At 35.4% G+C, this 20,766-nt stretch overlaps 1 protein-coding gene across 10 annotated transcripts in view; it reads right to left on the bottom strand.

The window, feature by feature from the left end:
* RGS7 (regulator of G protein signaling 7) overlaps positions 1–20,766 on the bottom strand; it is a 256,155-nt gene that overhangs the window by 26,746 nt on the left and 208,643 nt on the right. For all 10 annotated transcript variants that reach the window (XR_004355853.1, XM_032681676.1, XM_032681675.1 and 7 more), the window contains exons 8-14: positions 19,798–19,874; positions 19,575–19,656; positions 5,361–5,435; positions 4,195–4,293; positions 3,404–3,465; positions 1,780–1,890; positions 1,176–1,301 (exon numbers count right to left, since the gene is read on the bottom strand). Coding sequence is in view for 9 of the 10 variants with exons in the window: in XM_032681676.1 (XP_032537567.1) it covers positions 1,176–1,301; positions 1,780–1,890; positions 3,404–3,465; positions 4,195–4,293; positions 5,361–5,435; positions 19,575–19,656; positions 19,798–19,874 (632 nt within the window). In the remaining variant the exon portion in view is untranslated. The remainder of the gene's footprint in view (positions 1–1,175; positions 1,302–1,779; positions 1,891–3,403; positions 3,466–4,194; positions 4,294–5,360; positions 5,436–19,574; positions 19,657–19,797; positions 19,875–20,766) is intronic.

Raw genomic sequence — 20,766 nt, 5'->3', positions numbered from 1 at the left:
TAAAAAATACACTATAAACTTTATACACCAAGAACACGTTTCCACTTTGCAATTAATGAGGAATTTGAGAGCTAGATGTCACCCTACTTCTATTGTGTCAGATCCACAAGTACTAGAATCTTGGTGGAGATTTTCAAAACGATCCCCAGGAACCTCACCAAAAGCAAAAGTCTGAATTCTTTATTTATGTTTTAACTTTTTTCTTTTCACTTTACTCTTCTCATAATATTTGACAATTGTGGTGGGTCTGGCTGAGCCAGAATTTATTTCCCCATAGTAGTCCTCACAGTGCTGTGCTCTGCATTGGTAGAGTGCAACACTCCTCTGCATAGAGGAGTGTTGATAACACACCCATGTTTTGGCTACTGCTGAGCACAGCACTGTAACATTCCTTCTTCAATCAAGGGGAAGATCCTGGGAGGGGACACAAGCAGGCCAGCTGACCCACGCTGACCAAGGGGATATTCCAGACCATATGACGTCAACCCAGATATAAAAGCTGAGGCAAGGAGCAGGACCGGAGGCACTCATTGTCTCTGATGGCTGCCTGCTGAGAACTGTTAGGTGTGCTGGAGCCCTGCTTCTCAGAGGAGTGGCCGACCATGGCTGCTTGTGGGAAGCAGAGATTAACTGCTGGCTTCTGCTTTGTGCGCGCGCACCCTTTCTTTTTTGCACAAATATAAACTGCCTTATCGCAACCCACGATTTGTGTTGTTTTCTTTTCCCACCTTACTCTCTCCCCTGTCCGGCTGGGAAGGGGAGGGATAGAGCAGGTGGGTGGGCACCTGGCATTCAGCCAAGGTGAACCCACCACACAATAAAAGATGCTGAACAGGCTTTGAATGGGTCAATGTTTTAAAACTGTTTAATAAGACGAGCTGAGAGAAAACCTCTTCCATGGGGAGTTTGACCAAATGTTGGGCAGGAATGGAAAAGTATATTTCATGTGTCTCAGTTAACTATATGAATATTTTCCTCAGCCTGTATATGAAAGCAATTTGTATGAGTGGATTCTGAATGGTAAGGCACAGGAAAATTTTTGAAGGCACAGAAAAATTTCATTTAAAAAATAAAGAGAAAGGTATCGGGAAAAAAAGAAACAAACAACAAGCAACAACAACAACAACAACAATATATCTTACAAACTATTTAAAAAAAAAGTGCCTCTCACTTACCTTAAATTTTCTGAACTGAATTCTGACTCCAAGAATTTCAGAAACTGCTCTCTTCCCACAGCGTCTTTCAAAGCTTCATCCATGCCAAACCCCCATCGTTTCACCCTCTGCTGTCCTGGCTCTTTGCTACAGAGGATAAAAACCAACAGAACCCAAAGTGAGCAATATTTCAGTATTCTAATATTCTGTGTTCATAATTTAGACTAAATACTAAAGTTCAACCACAGGTTTCTCACCTTCTAGGTTGCTAATATCTGTGAAATGTTCAGAGATAACAGGCTGCTAGTACTTACACAGGATGAAGGTAATACATGTCTTTACACAGAAGAGTAAAGACTTCCACCTAGAAATGTTATCGGATTTTAAAAGGTGTCCTTTTTTTCACCATACTAGAATCCTGTAAACTGGTTAATGTAACATTTTACACAGATTTATTAATCCAAAGCACTTCCCATCTTACAAAACTGTAAAGCTGGAAAGAGCAAGAAGATACTGCATTGCCCTTCTACCTCAGTATTTTTCTGCAATATCTGTCTGCAATCTTCACATTTCCAGTAAGCATGTTACACCCCCTTACTGCTAAAGAAGAAATGAAATTATATACCTTGCCTCCAGTTCCCAGAAAGTGGTGTCATCTGATATCCAAGGGTTTGATGGATCAGGGGGCACAAGAAAAGGATCATATTCCAAATACTGCTCTGTATAAGCTAATAGACTAGGAAAACAAAAGCATCAAACATTGTCATGTCAGGAGCTGTAGTAACCTGATCAAGCTACCCCAGTTAACAAGTTACCTTGCATCAGCTGAACCATGGTAACCGTGTGTGCAACACTCAGAAGTTAGCTACAGGCTCAGGGTAAAATAGTTTTGCTAAAGTCTTTTAAAAGTGGAGCTCTGAAGAAGGAGGGGTGGCTCAGGTCTATTAAGAGTTGAAATAAAATAAACTTCCCTAATACTTTCATGTAGCTCCTTTTAGGGAGTTAATTAGGCACTAACAAATTAAGTCAAGCAACCTCTTCCATGCAGATTTGTTTTCATAAATGAACATGTTTTATACCCCTATGGTTTTAATTATCAGTTCCTTTAAAATCTGTTCTAAAACACTGCATGCCATGTAGGTCATATTTACGGGCCCTATACCTGCTAGGACTCCTTTTATCCTCTCTTAAAAACAATTAATATTTTTATTATTTCCTAATCCAATGGCACCTCTCCCAAGTTTATTGTTTTCCAAAATAAACAGAATCTTTTTCTGAAATAATTTGGTATTCATTGATGGGTCTGACTCTATTAAACACACTAAAAACTTTGCTTGTATTCTCATAATTTACATCTCCTATGTCCTTATTCCTGTTTTCTGTTTCCTTTGGCCTCGTAACTTTTGACAGGTGAGGACAACTATTCTTTCTTTTCATTTCAATTTCTATTATATTAGTCAGCATTCTATTTTTATGGCTCAACAAACAAAAATACTTAACCTGCCCTCTTTATAAATATATATGTGTATGTATGCATACATATATTTAAGTAGACATACATGCACAAACGTATATGAGAGAATGAAGAACAATTTGTATTTGGCTTAGTTTCCTTTACTAAGCCTTAGGCAGCTGAATTTTCTGCAATTTTTGCTATCTGTGTATTTGATGTGTAAGATAGAACATTTGTTTTCTTCACTTCTTCTCTACATAAGCTGTAGTTAGTCTTCCCAAGGGACTTTTATTTGCCAAATTAAATTTGCCAAATTTTGGTCCTATCTGGACAAAGATTCCTACTACTATAGGAATCCTCTGACCCAAAGTAAGCTCAGGCTCATTTTTTTCAAATTCTAATACAAACTCTAAGCTCTACACCAATCAGTTCCTTGCTTTATCAGTGATTGCCCTTTTGAAATAGCAAAACAATAACCCCAGACCTATTTCCATTTAGCCTCCCTGTCAATGCAAGATGAAACTTGTGATCACTTGGTCCGAGGCTCTTTCAGTTACTACTGGGTTTATCAGAAATGTATCATGGAATATCCGGGCCAACTTTTATTAGTAAAAGAACTTCATACCTCCCCACTTAAAGTAAATTCTCATCAGTTATTTCTATGATGTCTGAGCTCCCATGTCTCTTTTTGAAGAGCTATTTGCTCTGAAAAGCTCTTTGAAGCTATTTCATACTGACATTTTCCCAATGGTTATCAGTCTAATTGAAAAACCAGAAAATGTGACAATATACGTACCTCTCTGCAACTTTTGACATTTTTAATCTATGTCTGTCTAATTGCATTTGCCAGTGCTTAATCTGCAAGAAAGGAAGGCAAAGAGTTTTATGAGTAATTTATTGCTTGAATCTATTTCTATCACTTTTTTTATTAGGGCTATAATTGAACCTTAATTTATCCTAGGGCACAGAAGAGAAATATATCAGAATTAAAACAACATTTCAAGAGTGTAGTTCTAGAATAAATGGAATGTTCCATTAAAGAGAAAAGACAAAAAATGTGACCAATATAAAATTTTCCCTAAAGGTTCATCAACAGAAATCCAATTAGCCTTTTTCCTTTTTGATATTTGAAGAGAGCTACTTATTCATCAGCCATTTACCTTCTCTGAATTCTAACATCTCGGGAAAGATTCACAAAGCTTGAACAGTAGATAAATGTGTGAACCTATATATGCATACATGTAGTGGTAAGTATACCCCCAAACCTCAAATTAGTGTCAAAAGGAAGAGCAAGCTGTCTGCTGCTAAAGGGGCTAATGGGCTTAGCTATACAAAGAACCCACTCACTGGCCTGCTGCTCACTGCCTTTAGATGCTTAATGCAAGATATAAAACATGTCAAATTTTGTCTCATTAGTTTTAATGAAGTTACGTGCCTAAATCCATATATCTTGAAACAAAGAAAAGGTTTGTTAAATGTTTTCTAGAGCTGTTTTGAACAACTTCCCAGTTAAAATAATTTTTGGTTTAATACCTACTTTCCTAGAAAGTTCATTTAAAAGTACAAGTTTGTAGTTATGTTTCAAACCTCTTGGTGTAGTTCATCTTCTGTGGGTGGCTTAGTCTCTGGTACTGGCGTGTGGGTAGGGCTGTGACTTCGAATGTCATTTTGTAAGCCATAGACAGACTATGCAAAAAATATGGAACAATGATAGTTGCTTTCAGACAATGCTTTCTACAAATATTCATAGTAGCTGTGATGCTTTAGTAAATTGTGCTCAAGATGTTAGCCAATATCATCTTTTTTTAAAGAAATTGCAATAAACCATGCCCTCAGATAAAATTGTGCATCTATAGTTAGGTGTAAAACAAATACTCCCAAATTCCCACAATTTCAAAATGCCATAGAACAAAGGATCTACTTTTATTATATCTCTATATTAACAGCATAGTAAGCATGAGGGGTGACATTGAGAGATGCTATTACAGTAAGTGGAGATGACTCGTAGTAGGAGTACCCTGAAAGGTAGACTATTGCACAGACTATTTGGATGACTCTCAAATTTGCAATTACTGTCTGGTAAATACAATAATCTGGACCTTTCACCACCATAAATAAGGCAAACTAAAACTTTCTCTAAATCCACTTTCCTTTTTAAAACAGACTTTTCTATGGGTCAACATGAAAATATACCTCAAAGGAAGTACTTTCAAATGGGAGTCAATCTATATTACTATGGAGCAAAGGATTTAAAACGAAAGTTTTGACACAATTCATCTATACATCCCTAAAAAAGTTATACTGATCGTGTCTGGATCCTAATTTAGATGAAACTAATTTCCTCCACTATTTCTGGTCAACCATTTTGGGCATAATTGTCAAAGAGAGACACCCTTTTCATTAAGAGTAGGACAAGAACTATTATGCTGAATTTTTAATTTATTTTTCCTTAATTTCTGACAGAAACATTTTAACATGCTTTATTCAATGTGCTAAACAACATGAATGAAGCATGCAAAAATGAATTTTATTTTCGAAATCTTTGTATATTTCTCCAAAGTCTTACGTGATAGCATTTGCTTAGAATTAACAAATTTGTTAATACTAACACAACTAAGAGCTTATGAAATGTTAACATACGTTCATGCATTTGCTCCTTGCAGCTGTAAGAAAAAAAATGCTTTAAGAAACTATGGAACTTCATGCTATAGATTTCCTCCACCTCCTGCTTTTGATATAATAACAGTACTTACCTTTCTTGTTTTATGTGGATTTCTCATTCTTGAAGATTTTTTTATATCCACTTCAGTAGTGTTTACACATCCAGGCTATTAAAAGAAAAAGAAAGGAAAGCAGAAGACTAAACCTGTGAAGGAATTCCATAAAATTTTCATTGAGATACTCCTCTTCAGTGTGTAAGACTAAAAAATAAATAAACAGAGATGTATAATAACTTGATGTCCTTTTGCAGTGGTCCCTGTAGAGTCCCTATGGAATGAGGCACTGAAGACCACATGCTTAGAATGTATGACAACGCGAATTTGAAACAAAATAAATTCTCAAGAGAAGTCAATCACATGTTTCTGCTTTGGTTTTGCCAAGGAAGCCATGCATTGCATTACAGATATCCCTCTAAGTAGCACAGTTGACCTAATTAGACAAAATAAACAGAATTCTGCAATACTCACCTCAGCTGTGAACCTAAGGCTCCCTTCAGGAGCACCTGATTTTGGGTCAATTTTTAAAGATGATTTCTTTTAAAAGAAAACGGGGAAAAAAGTACCAAAATGGGATTTGTTTCTTCAAAAAAGAAAGAGAAAAATCCAAACCAAAGCAACAAAACAGGCTTCTGCAGCCTAACGAGAAGTCTAAACAAAATGACTCTCATCACATCTGATTTGGCTTTCAGTGATTGAAAACTCTGTAGCATCCCAAAGTACACAAGTCCCCTGGTTTCTCCTAATTCATCTTCCTTTCACACTTCCCCCAAGTGTATAAATCTGTGCATAAATCTATTCTTCATGCATTGCTGGAAACAACTAATAATGAGTTTTTCCTATTGATTTTAGAGGGATTAAATTTGAGACTTAGAGCTGAAAGTACAGGTTTTTAGTGAAAGTAGGTTGTTGGGTTTTTTTAATGGAAGTACCTAGATATCAAATTTACTTGCTCAACAACCTAGCTAGACTTATTATCACACTAATGATACAACCTCTTTCTTCTTATCATCATGTAAAATGCTTGATGTGGCTGTAAATCTTCACAGACAAAATTTTAAAAATTTCTTATATAAATAGAGCCAAGAAACAAATAGATTTCATTAAACTGAGCAATGGTACTTTGCCTTTGGAAAATACTCTAGATAGATTGAGTTTTGAATTTTTTTAACCAAGTATTTTTTTAAAATCAATAAGTTTTTATTTTAAAGTAATAAATTAATGTGCATTCGATTATATTTAATTTGCAGTATAAACAGTTCCTCATGGCTAAAATTAAAAATAGGTGCTTAGATAATATTCTCAAGACTGCATCTGACACTCCTATTGAGCTACATTTGTGAAGGTATCCTTTGTGCTTCTGAATGAAAATGGGAGTCTTTAAACTCAGAGTAACTTGCAACTCTCAAAGAAAAAGACAGGCTGAAAAATAGAAAATTCTGCATGATGGTCAATTTAAAGGCAGAAAGCAATTTCCCAGGACAGTATACTGAGATATAAAGTTTTTAAAAAAACCAAGCGCATCTACTTTAGGATTACAGCAGCAGCTGGCAGTGAAGAAGAAGGGTTTAACAACATCTACAGCCTTTGAATGTAACAACTTGAATAGCAGGCACACTTACATAAGGCACAAACTGTTATTTGTTCAGTTTTCAGTTACGGTTTGTTAAAAGCATGTCCTAAAAACGGAGAGGGGAAAAAAAACCCCAAACAAAAAACCAACAAACAACAAACAAACCTCATCTGAAGCCTCTTATTTTTAAAGATTTCGAGCCTACCAGCAGTAAATAGGTACAGACAGACCTTGCACCCTGCCTAGGTAACTTACATGCCAGAATTTTGCAGGTTGATGCAAAGAACACATGAAATTCTGGCAGATTTTTAGAAATTAAATAAGGGCAAAGTTTTTATTGGTTGCAAGGAAACCCAACCCAGTACTGACCTACTACAGCACCTAGTGAATTCTTACTGAAACCTGGCTGTTTATTACCTCTCAGAAGTAAAGCTGATATGGCATACTTCAGCAGGGGCACTCAGGAGAGGCTCTAAGGGCAGAAGCTTGACCAAGGTGTGACCAAGGAGAACCTGACAGGAGAGCACCAGCAGGAAGGTAGAGGCCAGGAAGTATCAGGAAGCTTTAGGGCAAAAGGGAAGGCAGCTAAAGGGACTATCAGCTACTCTGACAGCCTCAGGTAACGATAGTAGTTTAGGACATATATCACTGCCTCTATACAATACCACTCTCATAATTTGATTTATACTATATAACTGAAAGTACCTAATGTAACTGGGGCCACAATTTATGTTTTCTTCTCAACTGAAGTATTTTATTACAATTATTCTTAATATGAGATGGAATTTATTGCTTCTCTGGAGCTGCCACACTTCATCTGTCAATATTTAGGAATAAATTATAAAGATCTTTTCAATTAAAATAAACACAAAAGCTTGCATTATTTGAACATTTTGCTAAAATAACTCAGAGTCTTTGTGGGAAAACCCTTGCTGGACAACACTTCATTTTATTTGTATGCCCCCATTAACATAATAAGTATGTGTTTGGATACAATTATATCCAGCTGTGTTTTGTTTTTGTGTTGTTTTTTTAACTGGACTACCATAGTTCAAATAGTGAGATGCCTGTCAGAATGCTATGCTGCAAGATTCCCATTTAGTGTGTAGTATATAATTTGCATACTAATACTGTAAATAGTTTTCAAACAGATTTCCTGGAAGACTTGAAATTCTTCTATATGTGTAAATAGAATGCTTATTTCTTTCAGGATTAATATTCTGTATGAGAACAGTTTGCCCTCCACACACGCAGAGGAAAGTCTTGTGACCTCGTTGAAATTATCATACAGCAAGATCATAATTAGGGTAAAATTTGGCCCTCATCTGTTTTTAAATGTCTGGGTGAAAAACTGTCATACATTTAAAGGAAACTTAGTTTTTTTCATCTATCTATTAGCATGTCCTTATCTGAAAGAACAAATGCCACTGTATTAATTTACATCAAATGATATGTCAGTCCAGTCATGATAAATTCACTGCTGAGATAAATAGATGATGGTAAGTAATATGAAAAACCCACATATAGAAGATTTTTTGATCCCTACTTCAATTACTGGATAACAATGTCAGTATGAATCCCAAGCAGCACAGCTTTCTATTGATGCTGTCTAGGAGGCTGCATAATAGGATTCAGACAAGAAACATAATAGAAGGAGGAAGTCTGGTATATAAGCAGAGGAGATACAAGAATGTACATGCTTGGATCTGGCTATCGCCAACATTTGAAAACAACCACATGAGATTATGTTTAGTAAAAAAAATATCCAGCTGATATTCATATTCTTTTCCTGATAACTGTGGTGACAGTAAATTAATTAATTAAGCCCTTGTAATAGTGCTACAGTGAATTAATTTTATGGCACCTGTAGAACTCTTGGGAAGGATTAATTATTTACATAAAATGGCATACTTTAGCCACGGTACATTTCCATCTGCATGGTGCATATTTCTAAGTATTTATAGTCTGTTTGCTGTACAAAGCTGCACACTCCAAGGGCCCTTTTTATTGCAGGGCTACATAGCCTAAATCAAGTGTTATGAAGGCCTTTTTGTGCAAAAATATCTTTGCTATGATGTAATTATAATAAGCATGAAATGCTCAATAGAAAGTAAATTTATATTTATAATGACATCAGTTTAAGTTTTGATGGCTTTTTTTCTTTCTCAAAGATGGAAATTTAACTGTGAATCTACTTAAGCCAAAATAACCAGAAGTTTTCTTGTATCTGAGACAAATATACCCCTGTATGTGGGAGGGAATAAGCTCATGCATTCCAATAGGCTGGGAACTGTCTTTCTGTATTGCTGCTCACTAGGAAATGATCTGAAGCTGAACATGAGTCAGCAGTATCTCCTTGCAGCAATGCAGACAAACCACATACGCAGCTGCATTAGTAATAGCTTAGCCAGAAGGCAAAGGAAGTGCTTATTTTTTTTCTGCTCAGCATCACGAGGAAATATCTGGAATGACAAAACTACTTTTGAGCCCCACAAACCACTCAAGAAATATATTCAAAATGGGAAAGTCCACTAGAGGAACAGACTTTATTGTGCTTGCAAAAGGGGAGGGCTAACTCTTGTCTTCTGTGCCTAACTGTGCCTTGCAGAGCTAGACCTCTTCTGGAGGTGCACTGTAAAAGAACAGGGGATAGTAGCCTGAAATTGCAGTAAAGGAACTTCTGGTCAGCTATAAAGAAATATACTTCATAATAAAAGTGAAAGAGGCTGTGGAATGTCCATCTCTGGTGATTTTCAATGTTTTTTTTAACCAAGTGGCTGGATAATCTTATTCAGCTTAGAAGTTAGCACTGGTTTGAGCAGGAGGTTGGACTAGAAGACCTCCAGAGGTCTCTCTCAGTCTACATTTCCATGGTACAGCCTACTCTTCACAAGCTGCAGGGAGTGAAATTCAAATAATCCACATTACAAAACAAGTATTCACATTGGTGTGAAATTCATCTCCCTGCCTTCCCCACCCCACAACTGCAGAACGGAAAGACAAGATTGGCATTTGCTTCTTTACTGCTGCCTCTGCCCTCTGGCAGCCTGTGGTGTGCACTCAACCCATACAAAAACAAACATGGGGTTGATTTAAGGAAATGCAATTTCACAGTCTCTTTAGCTAAAAACACGTAGGTGCTATTTAAAATAATTACCTCATTTCAATATGCACACCCATAAATTCAGAGTTCATTAAAACAGTAAATATTTATGCAGATTGATTCGCACACCTTATGCAATTTCATTGCATTTCAGTGTCAATGCACTATGAAATAGATGTTTTTACTTGTTTTGCAGACATTGGCTAACTTGTTAAGTTTCATTGCAAAATACTAAATTTCAATATTCCAGGCTTTCAAAATTTAAAGACTATAAATTTAAATTACGGACATGGATACAAACATGACAGATCTTCTCTTCCACTGGAAAAGATAAGGTCAGACACACAAACATAAACACGAGGCAGAAACTGAAAGCTGTCTTTTACATTATGTGTAACAGAAGACTATCACAAAAAAGTAAGCTTAAAATTTGAAATTTCCTGAGTGTAAATAATTAGTTTTGCCTTCTGAAACAATCTATTCTGATGTTTCTGTCATTGCTGCTATTCCTATCATTTTTCTAGGAGTCTTACAGTCACTGTTCATATCAGTCACTTCTAGAGTAGAGAAAGGAAGATAATCAGACAGTGAGTGATAAGGAGAATACCACAGTTCACTTTTATTTGTAGTTTTTATATTCCGGTTTACTTGTGCAACTATCTGAAGAGTGCATAGTTAAAAATCAAGGAGAGATAACTACAAAAAAAGAAATGGAAGATTACAAAAAAAAAAAAAAAAAAGAAAAGAAATTATGCAAAAAAAATTAAATACCAATAGTACTCAGCTGGAAAAAAAACAAAGGAGTTACTAGCTGGAAAAATACCCAGTTTGATTTTGGTTACGTGGGAAGGATTGTTTTTTTCTCATACATAGTCTAACATTAAAGGACACATTAAAATCCTATATTGAGTAAGCTGTCAGTAATGGAGGCTCTCACAAAGAAAAACATAGGCTACATTCTCCTGCAATGCACCAATTTTTCATTTCCCAGAGATGGAAGTTATTGGAGTGTGCAGAATCTGCTAAGGCATACAAGGAAAGGTTGAGGTTTAAGTATAGATTATCTAGGTATTTGAGGGGTTTACCTCATTTTACACACTTAGGGATTGACGAATAAAGAGGCTCTTGCAGCAGTAGAGCTGCACTATTAATAAGTTTGCTGGTGCAATAAAAAGTCTCGGAGGAACATTTCAAACATACCGAGTACAAGTGGTCAGCTCTTTTAACAGGATTTGGAAAACCAGCTGCTATCTTAAGGTCCAGTCAAAGGACAGCAACATTTCAAATTCAAGTACAAATTTCAGAAAACATGGTGGATATCCGATAGGACTTGAAAGCTCTCTAAAATGTAGCTCACTTTATAGATCTACGAACCTCAATTAAGAGATGAAAAAATAAACCCAGAAGCCATAGTTGCCAAACCTGCAAATATGTAGGACTATTCATTGATAGTACTGCTAGGGGAGATCTCACCAGCCTCTGTTACACCACCCAAGGCAGCAAAGATAAACCAGTGATTACAGGGACTGGGCTACAGGAACCATTTCCTTTTAGTTAGAAAAAGATACTGCTACTTACAACTGAAGCACTTAATCATGGGTTTAATTTACAATCGACTAGGTGTGCCTAATCTTAAACACTCCTGTGAACTTTATTAGCCTCTCTTAAAGTGTATGGTTTAATTACAATTTCCATTTGGTTCTTTGAAAATAACTCTGAGAAATCAAGTGTGTGAGCACTGGGACTTGACAACACCTCTAGTCACAAGATCCTCGGTAAATTAGCAGATGTCTGAAGAAAGAGGAAGAATATTATGTTGATTTTAAGTATTAGGATAAAAGTGATGGACTTCTATTATTATTGTTATTATTATTATTATTATTTAGCATAATCGAATAACTACAAACTCTAAACTAAGTTGAATGGATATCCCAACTGTAGGCTCTAGCTATTTAATATAGTATATAATATGATACTACTTATAGTGTCATACAAACTTATAGTACTATATATATGTCATATATATATATATTATCATATGTTACTTATAGTAGTACTATATTCCCAGCTTCTGCACAGTTAATTTTAGCACAACTACCTCTTTGGAAGCATGCCTTTTTGATTTAGTTGTGTGACTTTCAAACCAGAACTGTGACTGGAGTTTCAATACCTGCTGTTAGGTTACAATGCTTTTTTTGGAGGTCCTGCTTGCATTATACTTCTAATAAGAAGCAAACACAGAGAGGTAAAGATTTGGGTTACGGTCCAATGGCCTTGGTAACCACATATATAAATTGTAATAAGCAAGTTTGATGACTACTTTGTAAAGAGCTCCTATCAAGTTTCCACCTCCCAACAATTCTAGACCAAACCTCTAAAATTAGCTCACAGCGTTTCTGGGTTTTCCTATGGACTCTCTCTTTTGTCAGAAATTACCTCATGTGAGAATTACAGCTATACCTTTCAATGACCACCTATAAAACATACTTAATTTTTAGGAAGCAAATCCCAAGATTGTTTTCAAGTATAAATTCGGTAGAAGCATGCTTCATTTTTCATTCCCAGAGGCCTCATAAATTTTGCAGATAATCATGGAAAAATTATTAAAACCTGCTTGTTCTACTGAATCATTAGATATTTTGAACAATTTCTACAATGTTTTCATCATGTATTTTATAATGGATATGTTATGCTTCCAAATACTATCTTTATGGAGTACAAGATAGCATAAATAATTGCAATGTATGGATTCAGTGTGATACTGAAATAAGTAAATACAGCTTAGAGCTGGACTTGCATACAACAGCCTCATATTTGTTTGTATTTCTTAATATGAATCTTTTTTTAAAACAAGTGATACACCTGATGATATGCTGCAAATATACCTGTAAATAGTGATCTATGGTAACGAAGTATAATGGAAACAAATAACTTGTACACAGCTTAACTGCTAAAACCAGCTATCAGCTGATACTGGCTTTTAATTAAGTAAATATAGCTTTTCGTTTTTTCTCATTCATTTACTGAAATGATATTTCAGACCACAGAATGTTCAGTGTCAAATCTTACTGAACTGCTTCCTTCAAAGGAAGGGAATGTCTTAATTCGTAATAATTAATCAAAACTTTGTTAGGATTAAGTGTTCTCTTCTGTTGAAGGCTTTACTAGTGAATTATGCAGATAATTCATAAAATGAATTTAAATCCTCAATACGTGTCCTCGATAGTTAATTTCATTTTGACTTATTAAAGAACAGAGATAAATAATAAGAAGTTACAGACTTATTTATTTAATTAAAATGAATGAGCCATAAACCTGATTGTGTCATACACTAGGAATATATTGACGCAGAAATAATGAATTCTGCATTTCAGCATAAGTTAAACCGAATATAGAGAGCCCCACATGAAGGACAGAAAACCTGCCATTGGATGAATTGGTAAAATCAATACATGCTTTATTCAAGGATTTATTAGAAGATCACTGACTACTATCAAAATAACAGTAGTTCCACTGCTGTTCTTCCGTGGACCGGATCAAAACATGGACAGGTGTGCAATTAATGGATAAAAGTTTAACTATGAGTTGTTTCTCTTGTTTGGACAAGACAAATGAGGTTCAAAGACCATGAGACAAAGGAGAGACATTAGATCAATTAGTTTGATCAAACTTTAATTATGTTTGCAGCAAGTAAAACTCAGATGATTTTCAGGGGTGGGAAATCTCACTTAGCATAGAATGTAGGATCACTTAAAATTCCAAGGATTTTTAGCATCTTTCCCAAAAAAGAAGCCTACACTCTACCAATTTCCTTTTTCTTATTTACCTTCTCAAACTGGAGTTCATCTCTTTTCCTTGAGTAGTATCAGACTTACAAGGAATTCCACTGGCTATGCAAACCAAGGATTTACTTGAAACATGAGAAAAAGAGACACAGAGAAATTTTCCAGAAATATAATACTAATAAATGAAACCATAAAATTAATCCAAAGGAGATAAACCATCTTGAATTTTGACAGGGATTCTCATGTTCTCACATATTTGCTTGTTTAAGGACAGGTCTTATTCAAAGCTGGGCTTTCATCTTAAGGAAATAGGATTTTGTATTTGTTTTCTTAAAAAGGTATTTTAGCATTCTGTGTGTCAGAGAATCACACAATATGCAAAACACTTATGAAAAGGATGTTAAAATTTAATTTTTGAGACAAGTTAAATGAAACATAACAAGAAGCTGTACCAAAGAATATACTACTGCATTGAAGTTATATTCTGAATTCCTTTTGAAAGTTAATTTAATTTCTAATTACTCTTAATTTATGATATATCATTTCAGGTTTGTAGTAACTGTTTTTCAGAACCAGAAATTGTTGGACAGCAAATAGATCCCTTGTGTTTATTCCAGTGGTTCTTTAGTAGTATCAGTTTTATTTAAGGCTGTATTAATGTGATTTTTGTGTATATGAAGGTTCCAGTATTCACAACACTTTTGCAGACGGAAACTTGTTAAATTTATCTTGTTTGTTGCCCCTATTCTAAATGCTCACATTCATTATTGCTTTCTCTCTTTTTTTTTTTTTATCCCAAAAGGCAGGAAACTGCTGTTTTACAGATTCTATACAGAAGAATCAGGTTATTCACTTGAAAAGAAGTGACAACAGGAAAGTCTGACACACATCTCTGAAAATGTTGATGGCAAATATAGGTGAAATTTATAAATTGATTATATTCCTTTTGACTTATAAAAAAGTCCTTGACAAAATGCTTTGGATTAAAGCAGCAGATGTAATCCACACAGATACAAAAATCAATGTATAAACATATATGCACTTATTAAAAAAATTCTTTATCCTTACTACATCAGGTTATTTTCCTAGTTGATTACAGAACATTTGCTTCCTGAAGATGTTTAAAAAATTTTGGAAAATATTATGATAAAGCAGAGAGAAGTGTTCTCTGGCTATTCAAATGACTGATCCAGAAAAGTCTAGCACATAGAGTGTGAAAGGCAGGATGCACCACCTTAACCAAGTTAAATTCAATGTTTTGCTGAGTCTCTGAGGCTTTGAAGGAGAGGATGGAAAAATCATTAAAAAATAAAAGCATCCACTGCCTGGCCCTGAACACCTGATAATATTACTTACTGGCTCAGATGCTGAGGGTCATGTTCAGATCACATAAAATACAATTTAAAAATATGAACAGAGAAAATTAAATTAATGGAGATAGAATCTGATAAAAAGGAGAAGCAAAAAGTGTGGGATGTGTGACAAAGTCTAAAATATTTGAAGATACTGTTTTCCTAGTTTACTGCTAAGAAACAATGGCAAGAAGCATCCAAATACAGAAACCGTTCATATTTCTGAATTACTTCATCACTGAGTTATCTTAAACCCACCCTCACTCTTAACATTGTTGCTGTCCTCACCAGATATACACACCCTAGATACTTTGTCTTCCTCTATGAAATCACACAAATATTGCTGTTGTTTTTCATAGAACCATTTAGGTTGGAAAAGACCCTTAAGAGAGAGTATAAGCCTTATCAATATTTGCTATCCATTTTTTTCACAAAACAAAATAATCATCATCATTCAGCAAACCCATGGTAACAATAGGAATACAAATCTTGTGGATTGGAAAGCTAATGGCAGAATAGAACTGGATCACGTCTTGACTGATGTTCATACTTTATTAAATCACAATTAAACTAAACCACAGCCAGTGTTTAAACTTTGGAGAGGAACACACATCAGTGCAGTTTTCTAGCACATCTGCTATGTATTTCCCATCATCCTTTTAAAACAACTGCACACAAATCTGCTAAATGTGACTGCGATACAACCAACATTCTGACTGATAACAAAGGTCAGAGGCATTGGAGAAAATGAGAAGTTTTTTCAACTTACGATTATGAAGTATACAGATGACTTTCAGGAGACAAGGATACTTCCCCCACTATCTTCTGAATTAATCTGAATATCAAAAAAGTACCCAAAAGGCCTTTTTTATTGTATGAATGTATAACTCACGAAGAAATGTGAATCATTTGTAGCAGCAAGACATCAGCTGTCTTGTTTGTTACCTAAAAGAATTAAATTTACAGCAAGCCACAGCTACTCTGCTCCAAATGTATTTCATGTGGGTTTGAGAACGTTTCAGGGGATTTACTGCTTTAGTACCTGTTTGTCCCTTTTTAATGAGTATAAGGTCACAGAGTTTAAAAAGAGAGAATAATACAGGAAAGCTATAAGTTCTCTTATAAAGACTTTAATCAGGAGCATGATATTTCTTTTTGAACAAAAGCAGCTTCTCAATTTCTTTCTCCTGGAAGAAACTCACTTCTACTATTTAGCTTGATTTGTTACTGTTTTTTTACTAACTCCCTAATCCTCATAACCAATTTTTGTTTATTTCCACAGTCTGTTATTGATAGAAGTTTCAAAATTATGAAAATAGTACATATTCTAGCCAGGTGGAAAGAAGATAAACACTTTTCAGATAGATTTATTCAGCCATCAAAAGAGAAATTCATCACTCTGTGTGAATAATATTAATCTCAGTCATATGTTAGGCAATGGCTCTACCTTAGAAATAACAGCATGGACTTTATCCTAGGTCTGCTGCTCAGGATCACAAAGGAGTTTGTACAGCTCTCCCTGACACAAATTTCCATGGTTTTGCTATGATTGGTATCTGAACTAGTAAGATTAAAACTTGTTCAGGAATGTCTCTGTGTGCTGCAGTACCTACAGCTGAAGTTCTGTCATGCTCTTTCTAACTGCAAGCTAAGATCTTTCTACATAAAGCTACAGAAATGACAAAGATTGCACTCCACACACGCATAATCCACTCCAAGAAAAAAAAAAACAAACAACTAAAAATCCCAAAAACCAAACAAACTGTAGTGAAACTGCAATTAAATAAATATTGGAATGGAAACTAAACAGTGAGATAACAAAGCTGTTCTCTTAACTGTCTCTCAGAAGAAAATCAAGGAACAGATGACTATTTGAATAAAACTCCTTTCCAAATCCAGTTTCTCTGGTTCATCTCCAAGCATCACCTCAGTCTGAAACCCTAGGAAAAATTATGAGCACTAGCCAGCTAGCTTATAGAATGTAACAGCCATGATGACTTTCAAGTATTTGTCTCTCAGACTATGGCATAAATCTTCTAGGACCTACCTCTGTAATCATCTATAGGGTTGACTTTGGCTTGGGAACTATGAAATAAAGCTGGGTTTTGAGGCAAATGCTCTTTACACATCAAATCTTGGTTCATTTCACTTATTTTAAACTGATCAGTCACAGTGATATTTCTGATACCCAAATCATGCTCTTTTTCTGCATCTACACTCTTCTGATTTCACTATCATACAGCTGTTCTCTTATGTCTTCCATTCCTGCACTGCTGCACTGTCCTTTAGAACTGATAGTTTGCTTCCCTCTTCTGTACTTTTCATCAACTTAAAGTATCTCCCTTTTGAAATACAATGCAAATGTAATACTCATAGATTATATTTTACATGTAAAGGTTTTGAATCAGCACTGTAGCCAGATAGGTAAGAAATAAAGCAACTATAGACCAGGATACCTGCAGAAAATTCAGGAAAAAATATTTATTCACTCACCTAAAAAACCAAACCAAAACAAACAAAAACCCCAACAAAACCCCAAAACAAAACAGAAAAAAGCAAATAATGAAACATCTGGTCCTCAAAATTAATTTTCATTAAAAAAAAATTACATTGGGGTGGATTTTGAACTATGTTGCCACTGCCCCTCATCTCTGAATTTTTATCAAAAAGTGAAAAATGGTAAATAAAAATAAGAACTATACTCAAATCGTCATCCAAATATTGCCTAATTTTTAAAATATTAGCTTTCTAGAGTTGCAGTAGTATTTCTGGGAGTTTTTGAGGGGCTTTTGGGGAACTTGAAAAGCCATTACAAATTGTAATTGGCTTTAACATCACCTTCCTTTTTTAAGTCTGTTCACGTTTTATCTTTTTTTTTTTTAATAGAATCTTCTGGCTTTTACTGTGATAGTAAATTCACAACAGTGTTTTCAAAAATATTATTTCAATGACTCCTGAGAGGAGCAGGTTAGGCAAAGTATGAACCTCTCTGTTCTTCTATTCCTATGAACCTCTCTGTTCTTCTATCTCCTAAAGCCAGGATCCCACATTGGTGACTGTAAGCCAGTCTTTTGCCTCAGATACTTCCTAGGTATGTTTACAGCCAGATTAAAAACATCTGCTGGACCAAGCAGATTTAACACAGTTCAGCCAAAGCTCTTAATCAGATTCAATTTCCTCTTGTCCTGGTTCCTTTAACTGTCTTAAAGCTTCAACAATTCATCTCTTCCAAACCTGAAAACGACATCTCATTCCCAGACTCAAAACCTTCAGATCCATTTCTACAGTAAATATAAAAGCTCTCTGCACCTTCAAATGTCTCAGATCCACATAGAAACTTTGTGTCTATTCTATATGTAGCCCCAATCAACATCAGGTGTCAGACTGCTTTCGGTTCTCCTTCCTTATTTTATGTCAGTGACTACACAATAATGTCCCATTCTTCTTGCACCTATTGCCTGTGGTTTGAATCTTTCACTTCAAATGATTTTGTCTACCTGACATTCTAAATCCTACCTAAAAATCCTTTTTTCCTACCGCTGCTTCAGTTCCACGGTCACAAATATAAGCTGGCCATGTTCAAGTTTATTAATTTTTATTTAAACTTTCTCATTCCGTTCAACTCTTCTTCATCACCTAATTTTACTTCCCCCACTAAAAGTAGCTTTTCCGAGTGTCAGAGTGGAAGATAGTCTATATTTCATTTCATTGGTAGTGGTACCAAACCCTGTACAAAGAAAATGGAAGTTTAACTCTATTTAAGGGAAACAGATATTATTCTGTAGTAAAGGAAAAAAAAATATTATTAATGGGTTCTTACAGTTTATTTGGAATTATCGTGACAATTGACATTCTTTCTCAAAGTTGTAGTTCTTAAAGGTAGTTGACTATATAAGAACCTTTCTTTTTTAAAATTTTGTTTCAGATGGACTTTGACAAAGAACTCAGATAAATCTTGTTTAGACAATGTGTGACTCCCACAGCTCAAAGTCAACAATATCTAACCTTTATGTGCATCAAAAATAGCTTGGAAACATGACCAGAGTGAAGCTGAAAGGCTTAGCAAGCAAAAAAAGCAGAATAAAGAAAAAAAAGTCAGATTTATTTAAAGTTATTTTTAGTTATACTGATAATTCTGGTTGTGTGACTCATACCTTGGGAAACCCTTGAGGTGATAATAATCAAAGATGAGTACCTTCTGATTGAAGAAATCAGACACAACAAATCCATTCACTAAAAACCCAAATTGGATGCACACACATCTGCAGTCTACAATAGCAGAATCATACAAATTTTAGATCCTGAAAACAGGGAGGCAAGTCCCAACCCTTGGCCCCATTGCTTTCTTACTTGTTCCCAGGCTACCTCAATGCTTCACAGAGGCTGACCTTCATCAGTGGCCCTGCTGACAGCCCCAGCAGCCCCACCAGCACTCACCACCGGACGGTGCACATCCCAGAATGCTCGCTCCTGGCTGTCAAGAATCTTCCTCTCTATCTTGTCTCTCTTCTTGTCAACCCTGTCAATGTTATAGGATATTTAAAAGAAACAGTGTTGATGACAGCAATTATAAATGCAAGAAGCATCCCATCACTTTTCCCTCCCTTCTCCCTTCAAAGAGCATGCAAAACGAAAACCCCTCATCTCCAAAGGAACTTACTTTGCTTGTGCTTCAGCTTGCATAAAAATAAACTCCCATTTCCGAGCAAATGCTCGCTGTAGCCTGGCCAAACTCTCCTGAAAATATATCACAATTTTAGTGGGTTAGGTTGCAAGTTATTTGCTCTTAGCTTCTGACTTATCTTTCTCTCTTCCTCCCCACCAAGATGTAATACAAGTCATGATAATTGTCTCAGTGTAAATGTACTTTAGTTACCTGATATAAAGTTTTTGCTTGATACCAAATGAGATGGAATGCTTTTGAATGCCTTGACTGTTTCAGTTTTGAAACTCTGATAAAAAGAGTGGATGCAACTTCCAGCAAAACATGGGATTTCTGAAGCATTTTTATAGAACGGGTGCTGGCTGAGCAATTTTGAAATAATGCAAAGAAATATTCTTGTTTTGAAAGTACCTAATACTGAAAGAGAACAGCTGTAATTTCCATACTGGATTATCCACATAACAATTGTCATCATTCATCTATACAAGCGGTTTCCCTTGAACAATTTTGGCTGCCATTTTTGGTAGTGTAGGAATCTTCCAAACCCCCACAGCGATCCTCATTTAAAAGAATGCAGACTACAGTTCTTCACTACTGTAATCTTAACAAAATTCTTTCCTCCACTGATGTTGGAACATTTTCACTGTCTGTAACAGAGCTTTCCCGATCTCTCCCCAGCTGAAATGGCAACAGTATTCAGTCTGTAACATGGAGGCTGAGATTCTTCTCTTCCACCAAAAAGACCCCAGTTACCTTAATGTACTGCTTTTACTGAGACTAAATTAAAATTGACCGTAAACTTCCTAACAAAAAAATGTATTGCTTTTACAGTAGTTCTGTGCATTGCAAATGCATCTCTATGTAATTCTTACTGAAAATAAAACTGCAGAGAGCGAAGAGGAGACTTTCTTGATCTTGTCGATACCACTAAAGTCTCTCATGGATTATATACTGAAGGGGAATTTT

Source organism: Chiroxiphia lanceolata, chromosome 3 (genome assembly GCF_009829145.1).
Source record: "Chiroxiphia lanceolata isolate bChiLan1 chromosome 3, bChiLan1.pri, whole genome shotgun sequence".
Taxonomy (NCBI): Eukaryota; Metazoa; Chordata; class Aves; order Passeriformes; family Pipridae; genus Chiroxiphia; species Chiroxiphia lanceolata.
Note: the sequence above shows the minus strand (reverse complement) of the source record. Positions and strands in the feature narration are given on the sequence as shown.